At 37.3% G+C, this 14324-nt stretch overlaps 2 protein-coding genes across 3 annotated transcripts; both read left to right on the top strand.

The window, feature by feature from the left end:
* Positions 1–1238: 1238 nt before the first annotated feature.
* Positions 1239–3785, top strand: LOC109705818. Of its 2 annotated transcripts, none has more exons than XM_020226593.1 (3): positions 1239–1372; positions 2311–2722; positions 2815–3785. In XM_020226593.1, exons 1-3 carry the CDS (start codon positions 1326–1328, stop codon positions 3535–3537), a joined length of 1182 nt encoding a protein of 393 aa, XP_020082182.1. In that variant the 5' UTR covers positions 1239–1325; the 3' UTR covers positions 3538–3785. The 2 variants fall into 2 exon arrangements, with proteins under 2 accessions (XP_020082182.1, XP_020082183.1); XM_020226594.1 differs by having other exon boundaries at positions 1240–1372; positions 2357–2722.
* LOC109705817 (putative nuclease HARBI1) lies at positions 1257–8373 on the top strand (the record flags this gene model as incomplete). Its single annotated transcript, XM_020226592.1, is given in 6 exon segments — positions 1257–1390; positions 1481–1521; positions 4040–4104; positions 7092–7338; positions 7422–7644; positions 7714–8373. Coding segments are annotated over 4 exon segments (994 nt in total), but the record flags the coding sequence as incomplete, so codon positions are not given.
* Positions 8374–14324: the final 5951 nt, after the last annotated feature.

Consider the following 14324-nt stretch of genomic DNA (forward strand, 5'->3'; position numbering starts at 1 on the left):
GTTATTTACCCTCTCTCTCTATCTCTGGGCTATTTGGTGCATTGAGCTAGCGGTCAGTAATCTGCCCACTGGAAACTATTAAATTATGTTCTCCACGCGCCTATTTTTTCTCATGTTTTTCAGAGACTTCTCCAGGGTGAGGCCCGGAGCCGCCGGAAGGGAGTTGACTATGGGTGCTTCCTTCGAGGCACGATGCTTTGCTAGGTGGTCTACCTCTCGTTGTACTTTATTTTAGAGAGGTTGAGAGTTTTACCAGTGTACTAGAGACCACCATTTTTGTATTAGAGGCTGATACTGTATAACTTATGTTTACTTTTATGTGTTAGTTATGTTCTATTACTATTAGTATAGATGTTAGAACTTTACTCGCTCTGATATCATTAGTTGCTTGTTATTTCACTTCTTTTATTTGTTCCATCTCTTGCTTTTACTTCCGCTTTTCTTGTAGACGCCTTATATGTGTAGACATATGGCGGGTCTGGGCACGCTACTGGGAGGGCCTCTGCCGGTCCCGGGGCGTGACACCTGATAACCAACATAACGAATTTTCTGAAGAACAGAGCAGCTCTCCCAAATGTCTTGTTATACAAAATGTCATGGTGTCAGTTTAGTATTTAAAAAGGAATGATGGTATTAAAGAGTTAGCACTATAGAAAGGAGGATGCACTACTTTCAGTCGTGAGTCAAAACTGAGAATGTTCTTACTGGTTAAGAAAATAAAAAAGTAGTTCATAGCAGAATATATACATCAAACTACTAACAGGACTATTTATATAACAAAATTAAAATACATTAAATTAAAATTTTTAAAAATCAAAGTGGAAATTTTTGCAAAAGTTAAGGCTTCGTTTGGTTGGAAGGATATCCCAGAACGACAGGGGATATCTTCCGTTGTTCAGCCAAACAACAGCACAAAACTAAAAACTAGGTTGTTCCAGGCTTAACGGGTTATTCGAGAATAACCCGTTAAGCCTATTTCTGGCCATTACACAGAACAAGGGCGAACAAAGAAAAATTGCACTTAAATTTACCCATCTACCCCTCTCTATCGTGCAAACTTAAAAAAAAAAATAAAAATAAATGCTATCTTCTACCAGTAGGTTAGCATTGAAGGCTGCTTTCAATGTAAAAAACCCTACATACACTCTGTTGAAGACGAAGGCCATCGTGGAGGAGATCGCTCCAAGGGCATCACGTTGAGGCTCCACGCCTACTAGAGCTTCCTCCTCCACCTTGGCAACCAACTCAACAACCACTAAAACCCCCTTTGTGTAGGGTCTGTTGAAGACGAAGCGAGTCATGGAGGAGATCGCTCCAACGGCACCATGTTGAGGCTCCATCTCAACGAGATCTGCCTTCTTTGCCTACTCAAGCAAGTCACCAACCACTCGTAAATGGAGATCTTTCTATTAATTCTTCGTTTTCTTCTTCTTCTTCTTCTTCTTTAACTTATGATCTCACTTACCTTCAATTTCTGCAGAGAAGAACAACAAGAAGTCTCTGTTCGTGCATGAGCAACATGTGATCTTCAAACCCTTGCTTTATTTCTTCATCTTTTTCGGTCCTATGTGAGAAATTGTTTGATTTGAGTCACATACCATTTTGCAATTTCAATTAATTGATATTGCCTTGCCATTCGAAGTCGACTTGGTGGCTACCAATTGATATTTTATTGATAAAATCTATGTGCAATGTTTAATTAAATGTGTTTATTAGGGTGCTTTGTTCTTTTTTATATTTCATCTGCTTTCTTGATTTAGATTTCAATTTAAAGAATATTATTATACTATTTGAAGAATGTGCTATGGTTCAGATAAAGGTTCTTCACATTTTTACAAAAAGAGAAGAGCCAAGTCCTGATTAGTTAAAGGTGGACAAATGAAAAACTATTTATATAAATACATATAATATATATATAGTCGTTGGATTCATTATTCAGGAGTATAGGTATTTGTGGTGGTGTTATGTGGATTTTGAGTTGCTTTACCCTACTTGTATGTGTCAAAAGTTTGATAGCTTCTTGTTCTCTTTTATTTCAAAGATGATAATTATACTCTGATGATTGTACAAATATACACGAAAGTGCTCTTTATCTTATATCATGTTTTTAAGTTTGGTTATTTGCTTTGATATAATGACTGAATTTAAAACTATTTTTATTTTTGATAGAGATAGACAAATTGATTCGCTGTGCTTTTGCTGTGAAAACTATGCGAAGTAATTGTCACTGACTTAGTGATTCGCTAGGTGCTAAATTTTTATTGGTTCTATTTGAACGATCGGTTATTTTCTTCAAAATTATTCCTTCATATGGCTCCCCCAAACAGAGGTTAATATATTCTCAAAACCATCACAGATAGAAATGAGTGAAAGTGACAATCATGCATCCCACCCGCATGAGGGAAACAGTAATTATCGAAGGACCTCGAACTGGACTGATAGCTTAGATGCTATTATGTTAACTCAAATGACCGAGGAGCATGCATTAGGAAATTTTGTGAACGGAGCTTTCACAACACTTGCTTGGACTAGGATTGTGAATGCTTTTAACCAAAAAGCAAAACTTGACTTCAAAAAGAATCAGTTACAGAACCGGCTAAAAGTTTTAAAGCGCATATTTGGTACTTATCAGTACCTTGCAAATAAAAGTGGATGGGGGTGGGATCCTATGCTTAACATTCCTACTGCAGGTGATCCTACTGATTGGGATGCTGTTATTCGGGTAAGTATAAATAGTCATATTGCTACTTTTCAATTCTTACAACCGTTTAACATGAGAGTTAACCACTAATTATTGGATTTAACAAATATCAGGAGAACCCTTCATATGCCAAGTGTAGAGAAAAACCATTTCCTGCTTACAAGGACATCGAATTTCTAACAGGAAAGACCACCGCTACTGGGAGGCATGGTTTTACTTCCCAAATGCCCGTTGGTCATGAACCGATAGATAGCTCATCGTCGTCCTCTCCTGGCCATGCTGATGTTTTAGAAGCCCTTCGAAATTCAATGATCAATGATTCAGAGCAAGGGCAAAGCTCACGGGCACATATGAATGTAGACACGATAAATGAAGCAACTTCGCTATCTCCTAGTCCGGATCCTGTTAACCCTTCGACTCCACATATTGAAAGTGCATCCGGCCATAGCTCTGCCGGAAAACGAGCTCGTTCGTCGCCTTCGCCAACTCGACGACATAAACAACAGACTCGAGGTGGACGTAACAAAAATACTACTATCTCAAATGATAGGCTTGGTGAGTTGGCAGATATTGGGAGGCAAAGACTGGACATAGCTAAGGCCATTCTGAAACGGGAGCTTATTGCACGGCCGATAGTTCACTCTATTGAGGAATGTATGGATCGGCTAAGAATGATTAATGGCGTTACGCCTGAGCGCTGCCTCACAGCATTAGAAGCATTCAAAGATGACAGAAATAGGACTATCTTCCTAGCATTGGGTGATGATATCGCACTTGCATGGATTGATCAACAGGCTGTTTTGCAGGGTTTTGCTGGACCAGAAAAACCCAACTAACTTGGACATCTTTTTGTCTATTATGTTAGAATAGTTTTGCTTTCCCAGCTGTGTGATAACACTATGCACTCTAGATGGTGTCCTATATTGTATGAACTTTCTTGTTAGTTTTCATGCCCATGAACTAACAAGTTTTGGTATTGTATGAACTTTATAGTATTGTGTTGTTTTAACTTTATTAGTATTGTATGAACTAACAAGTAAGCTTTGCGTTGGAAATGTTTACTATTATATGAACTTTATAGATAGCTTGTATGCATTTTTATAATTAGTATTGGAATGCTTATTGTTTGCATAACTTTATGAATAGCTTATATGAATTTTATGATTGGTATTGAAATTGCTCACTATTGTATAACCTTTATGAGTTGCATGAATTTTATGATTAGTATATATGTACTTATTGCTACATTATTATATCTTTTCTGATGACATGTTTGAATTTATTTTACTATAAATGCAGACTATCAGAATGATGGTTTTTATTTTTATTTTTTTGCAGTTATGGACAATTCAATTAATCATTCTGTCTTCACATCCTCAACATTAGCCGATGTCATGACAATGATGGATGATGANTGTCGAATCTTCGAAAGTATATCCGAAACTCGACACATGTATTAGAGTATGAGCCCGTGGAACTACGTGAGGATATGTCTTATGAGGAGTACCCCGTGTGCATCCTCGATCGAGAAGTTAAGAAGTTGCGGAGTCGCAAAATCCCTTATGTAAAAGTCCAATGGAGCAACCACGCGGCGCGAGAAGCCACTTGGGAGCTCGAGGAAACTATGCGGCGAGAGTACCCGCATTTATTCGAGTCAACGAGTTAAGGTATGCGTAATTTCGCGGACGAAATTATTTTAAGGGGTGGAGAATTTAATATACCGAGAATTCGAAAAATAAGTATCGAACTTTAGTCAAATTGACTAAAGTGCGAGGATGGAACACTTCGGAAAGTCCGAAGGTGTTAAAACGATCAAAAGTGCGTTGTGGAAGGTTTTCGAGAGCTAAAGAATCAAATTCTACAAAACTGCAGATTTTCAGCTCTTGGGGACCGGTCCCTAGTGGGAGAGACCGGTTCCCGAACGCGTATGAAATGAGACAGCCGAAAAATCGGCTGAGTCCTGAGAAAGTAGCTCTCGGGAACCGGTCCCTGTCCGAGAGACCGGTCCCCGAGAGACCAGTCCTACAAGGAGAGACCGGTTGCACTGCGCGCAGCAGCTTTGGCTGCGCTGGGACGACCTTCGGGAACCAGTCCCTGAAGGGGAGACCGGTCCCCGGCTGCGCGAACTGCCCAGTCCAGGCAGTTGAATAAGATGAAAGTTGAGGGGTTTATTTGCATTTTGGCAACCCATTGAGTATAGTAAGAGGGTAAATGAGATATTTCTCTCATTTCACTCCCTCTCCCACTCTCATATCTCTTTCTCTCTCTAGAAGACAAAGAAGGAGAAGAAGAAGAGAAGGAAAGGAAGGAGAAGAAGGAGAAGAAGAAGGAGAAAAAGAAGAAGAAGTGAAGAAACTCCCTCTCCTTCACCTCTAGCTTGAAGAAAGGGAAAGCTTTGAGGTAAGCTTTAACCCTAACCATGCTAAAGCCCTAAAATGGGAACTATGTGACCTAGAGATGGTTTTTGTAGAATGTTTAGAGTCTTTGAAGCTTTTCTTTTGCTTCTTTTGAGATCAAGACCATGTGCATGGTGTGTGTGGTAAAGCTTGAAGGAGAGCTCTATCACCTCTCATGGTGAAATCCAAACTAGGGTTTGGAGTGAGCTAGGATTGGTTCTAATGGACTTTTTAGAGTATAATGAAACTACTTTTGCTTCTCTTAGAGATCAAACCCTAGGTTTTGATATACATTGGAGCTAGGGTACCCAAATTGGGGCTTTTGCTCATGAGGGTTTCTAAGTGCAATTGACCCTCGAAAAACCTAATTGGGGGTATTTCCGACGCGTTGGTGCGCTCGGATTAACGTTACGAAAAGTCAAAGTAAAGTTATGGGCAAAATGGCCTAATAAGGGTTCGTTTTGCCGCAGGTAAAGAACGAAGCATCTAAAAATCCCAAGAAAATCATCGGAGCACCTGTGAAAGCCTACGAGGTGGGTGGTGCTTCTCAAACTCGTTGAACTTCTCTCTATGCCTAATTTGTCATTCATTTGAGCATGTGTATATATATTGTTGCATGCATTTTAGGGTAAAGTAATGATGAAAATGTGATGTTGCATGATTGTGAGTACAACTTGCATAATATGATGAATGAGAACTATGTAAACGTCGAAAACCCTATGTGTATGCATGAGAGGAAAGTGAGCACCTAAAGTGAGTAAAAGAACAGAGTGACACTATGACGTAGATCGAGTGGCATTTGAAAATGTAAAGTAAAGAGGCACTAGAGTTAGTGTGATGCAAAGAACTAATGTGATGTAAAGAATGATGAAAATGACAATGTGTAATGTTAAAGTAAAGTGGAGCAATAAGAACAAGAAATGTATGAAGAAGAATGCTAGAGCTAGCTGAAGTAAAGAAATGTAAAGAATGTGATTGCATGAGTTTGCAACATAAAGTGATGTCAAGAACACTAGAGCTAGTGTAAAGTCAAGATTGAACTTATAAATCCTTTGAGTTAAGGATATGATCATACTTGCTATGAGTTCCGTGCTCGAGGGCGGTCGCTCCCCCTCGGGCGATGCGCTCCGGAGTTATGCATCACGGGTTGGAGTAAACCCGAAGGACGGTCCTAGCGGGTGAGTTCCTGCGATGATGGACTTAATGTGAAGCAAGTCAATGTGGCGAAACCCCCGGGTTAGCCTTGAGATTAAAGAACAAAGAGTAAAGAGCAAAGAGCAAAGAACAAAGAACAAAGAGCAAAGAGTAAAGTGAAAAGAACAAAGAATTTGCATAATCTGCATTTATTTAATGTTGAGCATACTCCTTGCTTTATTGTTCAGGCATATTAGCGTTATGTATAGATTGATTATTTTATTTCAGCTTATCCTTTCTATTATGCCTGAGTTAGTCCTAGTGGGAAAGTCGGTGATGTTGAGGCCGAACCCACTGGGAACTTTGTTTTAGTTCTCACCCCACTATTTCCACAGAGCCGGGACCGAGCGAGCCGGCGAGCGACCGAGGTAAAGGTATCGCGCCTTAGTCAGAGGCCACCAAAGTTGGGTTTCATTTTGTAGTAAAGTACCCTATGATCATCTTTTGTACATGATGGTAAATGATGTAAGGAAAAGAATGTAAAGCTTATTTTGAGGTAAATGTGATGTAAGAAAGAAATGATGAAACGAAATGTAAGGAATTCAAAAAATTGCAAGTTGGATGTATGTATATGATCTAAATTGAATCATAGTACAAGCGAATGTTTAGTTTTCCTTTCTTTCACTAGTGGCTATTGCTTACCCTCGTGTAAGCCGTTTGTGTATGTTTCCGCTAGTGCATTTCTGGTTTGAATTTGTACATGTGATGAGCCTTGGACTGATAGAAGAAACTCTGTCCGTTCGGCGTCTGTTTAACGCGCTCGGGCCGGCCCAAATTGGTATCGGTCCCGGGGCGTGACAAATACAAAGCACTAAAAATATCAACGTTGATAAGCAATTGGCAATATTTTTGCATGGGATAGGCCATGGGGTGACTAATAGAATTTTAGCAGAAACATTTCAACATTCGGGAGAGACTATCAGCAGACATTTTAATAATGTGCTTCGGGCAGTCATGCACCTAAAAGATGAGTACTTGTGTACTCCATCAAATAATGTTGGAGTACACCCTCGAATTAGAGACAGCTCAAATTTTCACCCATTTAAGGTAAAAATATTTATAAATATAAGATATTTTATACTTGATATTCATTACCTTACTAATTATGTCCTCTATTAACTTAATTGCAGAATGCTATTGGTTCAGTAGATAGGACACACTTACCCGTGGTTGTTAGAACAAGTAAACAGCCACGATATCGCAACCGAAAAGGGTTCACGTCTCAGAATATGATGGCTGCTTGTAGTTTTGACCATCAATTCTTGTTTGTATGTACTGGATGGGAAGGATCTGCTGCGGACATGAGGATTTTGAGATGGTGTCTTGAAAGTGGGGGCTTTACGGTTCCTGATGGTTAGATATTCTAACTTGGTATACTTATTATAATTATTTTTTTTAGTTACTAATTTTGTTCCCTCGTAGGTAAATTCTATTTAGTTGACTCTGGATATGCAAATACCGACAAATTTCTAGCACCATACAGAGGAGAGCGTTATCACTTGAGCCAATTTGATAGTACTTCAAATGCTCGCAGACATCGAAGTCCTCGAGATCTTTATAATCATCGACATGCACAATTAAGAAATGCTGTTGAGAAGGCGTTTGGTATTTTAAAAAAAAGATTCAAGGTCCTTCGGCAAGCTACTCCATACCCTTATAAAGTGCAGTGCCGCATCGCAATGGCATGTTGTATAATACATAATTTTATTAGGAGACATCAAGGAAACGATAAATATTTCAATATGCAAATGGATGAATTTTCAGTTGATGATGATGGAATTGATGATGGAATTGATCTGACGCATGTAGTCGGCCCTGATGAATCGCGACGAGGTGATACCCTTCGATCAGCAATTACCGAGCAATTATGGAACAATCGATAGATATCGGTTTACTTACTGTAAAAATTTATTAGTTGTGATGTAATTTCGCATAGTACCTATGTAATGTATTAGTTGTGATGTAATATCATATACTAAAATGATGGCTGTCAAGAGAATTGTGTGTTGCTGTTTTTGTATTTCTAAATATGATGACTATTATATTTTAATTATTTAAGAGGATTGTAATTTAACAATTGTATTTTATTTAGCTTATTATTGTGTTGTATTATTGTGCTAATTTTAATTAAATTTATGCCTTTGCTATTTGATTAAAAGAGACAAATCACAATATTCTATATCTTATAATTGATGTATATTTTGTTAATATTTATACTCTATTTTAATTAATTTAAAAAAAATTCAAACAGATGCTAAAATGGGATTACTAAGTTAATTTTTCAAACGTGATTTTTTTACATAATAAATATTTGAAATAATCAGCTTTTCTATATTTAAATTTATATAATTATATATAATTTTAATTATTTGTTATATTATATAATTGAAATTTTATTTTTATATCTATATTTATAAGTATATTTTTATATATTAATTTTATCACTATTATCATATTGAAATATTTATTAAATATCCCATAAAATATTCGAGGGCAAAATTGTCATTTTACGTAAATTTTATCAATCCAATACCTTATTCCAACATAAACATCCAAACACTATCAGGAATATCCTCCGGGAACAAACAATTAACATCCAAACGCAAATTTATAGTTGTTCTAGCATATACCGGGATATCCCCTGTTCTCGGGAACAACAAAAGTTATCCCTCACAATTTAGTTCTCCAACCAAACGCAGCCTAAGAGTTTGGGATCCAATATCCTGACTGTCTTGTCCAACTACTATGAAAAGTAGAAAAAATTTCTAACAATTAGTTTATTAGTTGAGAAGAAGTTAGGCACATCTTTAAACATTTATGATCTTAAAAACCATAGCCTATTTCCTCTTCTTCTTCTTTTTTTTTGTTTTTTAGCGGCAGCAATATATATTAAAACATTAAGGAAAAAAAAAAGATAGAAAGAAAAAAGTTAAAAGTTTTTGCAAACGCACTAAAGGAGGAGATTAAATGTCACGCCCCGGGGGTCCCTTTTAGTTTGAAACACAGCGGAAAAAGCGTCTAAATTTTTTTTTTTGAAAACCTGACCCCAAGGAATGCCAGATCCGCCACAAATACAGGAGGTCCACTGTTCACACGGACAGAGTCTCCCCTATATTTGCACGGCGTCGCACAAGTACAAGAGTTCAAATATGATACAACCACAACCAGATGAACATACAAATAACAAACAGTTATACCTTCATACACCATTCACCACAGTTTCACATTTATACATTCAATATTTAAACATAAATCCACATCTATCAGTTAAAATGTTTCCAACCACAGAAACAGGTTTTGAAATACTAAGATACAAAATCCACAGAAAATCTTTTGAAAACTGTTCCCTACACAGGAACTTTTATCTTTTTAAAAACGCTACCACGAGGGGTAGAAAATCTTTTATTTTACAAAATTCACAAACCAGTTTATTACATTCATGAAAACCCATATTTTCAAATGTAATTGTCTGCCACCACGAATGACGCACCTCGCACGGCTGATCGATTTCAGGCCGTGGGGTAGTATTCATGATGTAGATTAAAGTATGTGTATGTATGGTTATCAGGTTTTGTGGATCCATGGCTTCCAATAAACGCAAGCATTTATTGTTAATTACCCCTACAAAGTATTAGGGCACCTTCGATTAAGAGACCTCTGAAATGCTGAAGATAAACTGGAATTGGACAAAATGAAATTTATAATTTATTGCTCAATTACATGGATTTAACCAAGGGCATACCCTCAGTGTACATGAATNTACATGCTACAAACAAGTATGGAATTGAATCTCAAAGCGTACTCTAAAATTAAAATCTAAATCATTACAAATGATTTAGGTACTGGTAACTTTTCAAAACCTATTTCCTAAGTAATTTGAATATTAATGATCCATATACACTGAAAATTATATAGATTAATTACTGATTTTTAATACTGCTTGATGCTTAGGAAGTAGGATATAAAAATCATTACATTTTACGCTAATTAAATAACCTACTTTTTTTACCAAAATATGAACTGATTTTGGTTTAATTTTCCAAGACTTGTTCAGCACCTTTGTTAGAGCTACAATTAGAAACTATTAGGCATGTTCAGCACCTTTGTTAAGTGACCTTATGTGGCCATGTCTGCCACCACGAATGATGCACCTCGCACGGTTTATCTTATTTTCAATTTTACCGTGGGGTAGTATTCATGATTCAGATTAATATTTGAATATGTATGGGAATCAGGTATTGTGGATTCATGGCTTCCAACAGACTCAAGAATCTGTTGTTAATTACCCCACACTTTTAGTGTTAAGGAACCCTCGATTAAGAGACCAAATATAAATGCTGATAAAATAGACCAAGCAGGCAAATAAAATTTTATTCATATGATTTGCCGTTTACATAGCTTAAGCAGGGGCATACCCCCACTGTACATGAATTTCATAAAATGACACAGCATTCGGTTGAAGTTTTGATTTATTAAATCCTAAGTATATGTATTAGGATTTAATTGGATTTGAGATTGACTAGGTCCTAAGTATATGTGTTAAGACCTAGTCGATATTAGACTCTATGTATTAGAGTCTAATTGGCTCTAAGTATATATTTTAGAGTCCAATTATATTCACCTTGGTTATATGTTCCAAGGTGGAGATGTGACCAAACCTCAAGTATATGTATTGAGGTGGGTCGAATTACCCGAAAGTAGAGAGTGGCTGATTCCTGAGTATATGTATCAGGATTAACCGAGTTTAATATGTTTTCACTCTAGTTATATGTGCTAGAGTGAAGATCTGACTAAGCCCTAAGTATATATATTAGGGGTAGTCGGATTTGATTCATATGAACTCTAAGTATATGTATTAGAGCTCGATCGGGTAAGGATTTCACTCTAGGTATATGTGCTAGAGCAAAAGGCTGACTAGACCCTAGGTATATGTGCTAGGGCTAGTCGGATGAACTCTAAGTATATATGTTAGAGTTCGAATAAAGTTGATATCATTTGACTGAATTCTAAGTATATGGCTTAGAACTCTGTCGATTTGGAGATGTTTCGCCTTAGTTATATGTGCCAAGGCGATTGACATAGCCCTAAGTATATGTATTAGGGGTAGTCGATATTTAATTTTTACTCTAGGTATATGTGCCAGAGTAAAAAAAAAAGGTTCACGATGAGATTTGGGTATTGGTTCATGAGATTTGAGTATTGGCTCATGAGATTTGGTTCATGAATTTGGATATGGTTCATGAATTTTGTGTATGGACTTGGTTCATGAACTTTGATATGATTCATAGATTTGGTGTATGGACTTGGTTCATGAACTTGGATATGGTTTATGAATTTGGTGTATGGATTTGGTTCATGAACTTGGATATGGTGTATGGATTTGGTGTATGAATTTGGTTCATGAACTTGGATATGGTTCATGGATTTGGTGTACGGACTTGGTTCATGGTTCAAGAAATTTAGGTTTAGTTTAACGACTTTTCGGTCGTTTGAAATTTGGATTTAGTTTAGCGACTTTTCGGTCGTTTGAGATTTGGGTTTAGTTTAGCGACGTTTCGGTCGTTTGAAATTTGGGTTTAGTTTAGCGACGTTTCGGTCGTTTGAAATTTGGGTTTAGTTTAGCGACGTTTCGGTCGTTTGAAATTTGGGTTTAGTTTAGCGACGTTTCGGTCGTTTGAAATTTGGGTTTAGTTTAGCGACGTTTCGGTCGTTTGAAATTTGGGTTTAGTTTAGCGACGTTTCGGTCGTTTGAAATTTGGGTTTAGTTTAGCGACGTTTCGGTCGTTTGAAATTTGGGTTTAGTTTATCGACGTTTCGGTCGTTTGAAATTTGGGTTTAGTTTAGCGACGTTTCGGTCGTTTGAAATTTGGGTTTAGTTTAGCGACGTTTCGGTCGTTTGAAATTTGGGTTTAGTTTATCGACGTTTCGGTCGTTTGAAATTTGGGTTTAGTTTAGCGACGTTTCGGTCGTTATCGGATTTAGGTTTAGTTTAACGACGTTTCGGTCGGTTGATTTGGTGGATTAGTTTAACGACGTTTCGGTCGTTTGAAATTTGGGTTTAGTTTAGCGACTTTTCGGTCGATATCGGATTCAGGTTTAGTTTAACGACGTTTCGGTCGGTTGATTTGGTGGATTAGTTTAACGACGTTTCGGTCGATTGATTTGGTGGATTAGTTTAACGACGTTTCGGTCGTTTGAAATTTGGGTTTAGTTTAGCGACTTTTCGGTCGATATCGGATTTAGGTTTAGTTTAACGACGTTTCGGTCGGTTGATTTGGTGGATTAGTTTAACGACGTTTCGGTCGATTGATTTGGTGGATTAGTTTAACGACGTTTCGGTCGTTTGAAATTTGGGTTTAGTTTAGCGACTTTTCGGTCGATATCGGATTTACGTTTAGTTTAACGACGTTTCGGTCGGTTGATTTGGTGGATTAGTTTAACGACGTTTCGGTCGGTTGATTCGGTGGATTAGTTTAACGACGTTTCGGTCGAAGGTTTGGGTTTGGTTCACAAGGTTTATGGTATTGGGTATATGGGATTATGGTTCATGAACTTAGATATGGCTCATGGGTTTATGGTTCATGGACTTATGGTTCATGGGTTTATGGTTCATGGGTTTATGGTTCATGAACTTGGTTTGATTCATGAACTTGATTCATAGTTCGTGGATTTGGTGTATGGTATGGTCCACGGGATTTGGTGTATGGTTTGGTCCATGATTTTGGTTCAAAGTTCATGAACTTGGTTAAGGTTATGGGCTTGGATATGGGTTAAATGTGTATGGGTTCATGGGTAAATGTATATAGGTTTATGTATATAGGTTTATGGGTTAATGGTTTTAATGAGTTTTGGATAATGGGTTTAGGTAGTGGGCCCAAATGGGTTTTGGACTGGAGCCATTTGTAAATGGGCTCTGGGCTTTGGACTAGGCCTAGATTTAATTGGATTGGGTTATAGGTTATGGGTTAGAAGTGTAGATTGGTTATTGGGTTCAGACCTGGGCTGAATTCATTTTGATGTGGATTCGGGCTCAATATGGGCTGAACTCATTTTGATGTGGATTCAGGTTCAATATGGACCAAATCATTTTGGATATGGATTTGGACTCAATACGGGCTCATTTCATTTTGGATTTGGGTTCAAAATGGGCCAAATCATTTTGAATTTAGACTCGGGCTCAATGTGGGTTCATTTTGGATTTGGACTTTGGCTTTGGCTTCATATAGGATTTGGATTTGGCTTTGGATTTGGGCTGAGTTCGTTTTGGATATGGATTTGGGTTCAATTTGAGATTCGGATTGAAATTCGGATTTGGATTTAGAATCAATTTGAGATTTGGATTTGGGTTTAATATGGGATTTAGAGATGAATATGGGATGGGCTAATTTTATTTTGAATTGGTTTTGGGTTCAAATCATTTTGGGTTTGATGAAGATCCGTTTGGATTTGGGTTTATTTGAATTTGAATTCGGATTTGATATGGGCCTGCGTGGTTTGGATGGAATTGAGCTCCGATTTGTATTTGAGTTGAGTCGGGTCGCGTTGAGTTCGAATTTGTGAGATGAATATAATCTGGTCTATCAAAATATTTCAGTATCTCGTTCAAAATCAAATTCATCCAAAATATGTTCCGAATTTGTCAAATTCTCAGTCATGAATTCTTCAACTTAATTTAATTTGGAGCATCAAATGTCCACTATGATTAAATCTCGGTTTGGTCTAATTTAGCCAAATCGAGAGGTTCGATCTTGGATAGAATTAAGGGGTTCGACCATTTTTCGAACATCCCGTTATCCTTCCAATAAAAGGACGATCAAAAGAATATCCGACTAATTTTCTTTTGTCTCTTTTACATTTATGGGACAACTAAGATGGGAAAAATCCCTTCCTTGCCTCCCTAACAAAGCTCCCTCTCTCTTAGAGCAGAGCACCGCTCTCTCTATCTTTCTCTCTTTTGATAATATTTTTACAAAGAAAAGAGCACCGCTCTTTTTTCTCTTTTTTTTTTTATTGGAGAAGTAACATCTCTCTCT

This window comes from Ananas comosus, unplaced genomic scaffold (genome assembly GCF_001540865.1).
Source record: "Ananas comosus cultivar F153 unplaced genomic scaffold, ASM154086v1, whole genome shotgun sequence".
Classification (NCBI taxonomy): domain Eukaryota; kingdom Viridiplantae; phylum Streptophyta; class Magnoliopsida; order Poales; family Bromeliaceae; genus Ananas; species Ananas comosus.

Coding starts and splice junctions, on each gene's coding strand:
- LOC109705818 (XM_020226593.1), top strand. CDS start 1,326: ATGTTGAGGCTCCATCTCAACGAGATCTGCCTTCTTTGCCTACTCAA. Junction 1,373..2,310: donor TGCCTTCTTTGCCTACTCAA/GCAAGTCACCAA, acceptor TTATTCCTTCAT/ATGGCTCCCCCAAACAGAGG. Junction 2,723..2,814: donor ATTGGGATGCTGTTATTCGG/GTAAGTATAAAT, acceptor AACAAATATCAG/GAGAACCCTTCATATGCCAA.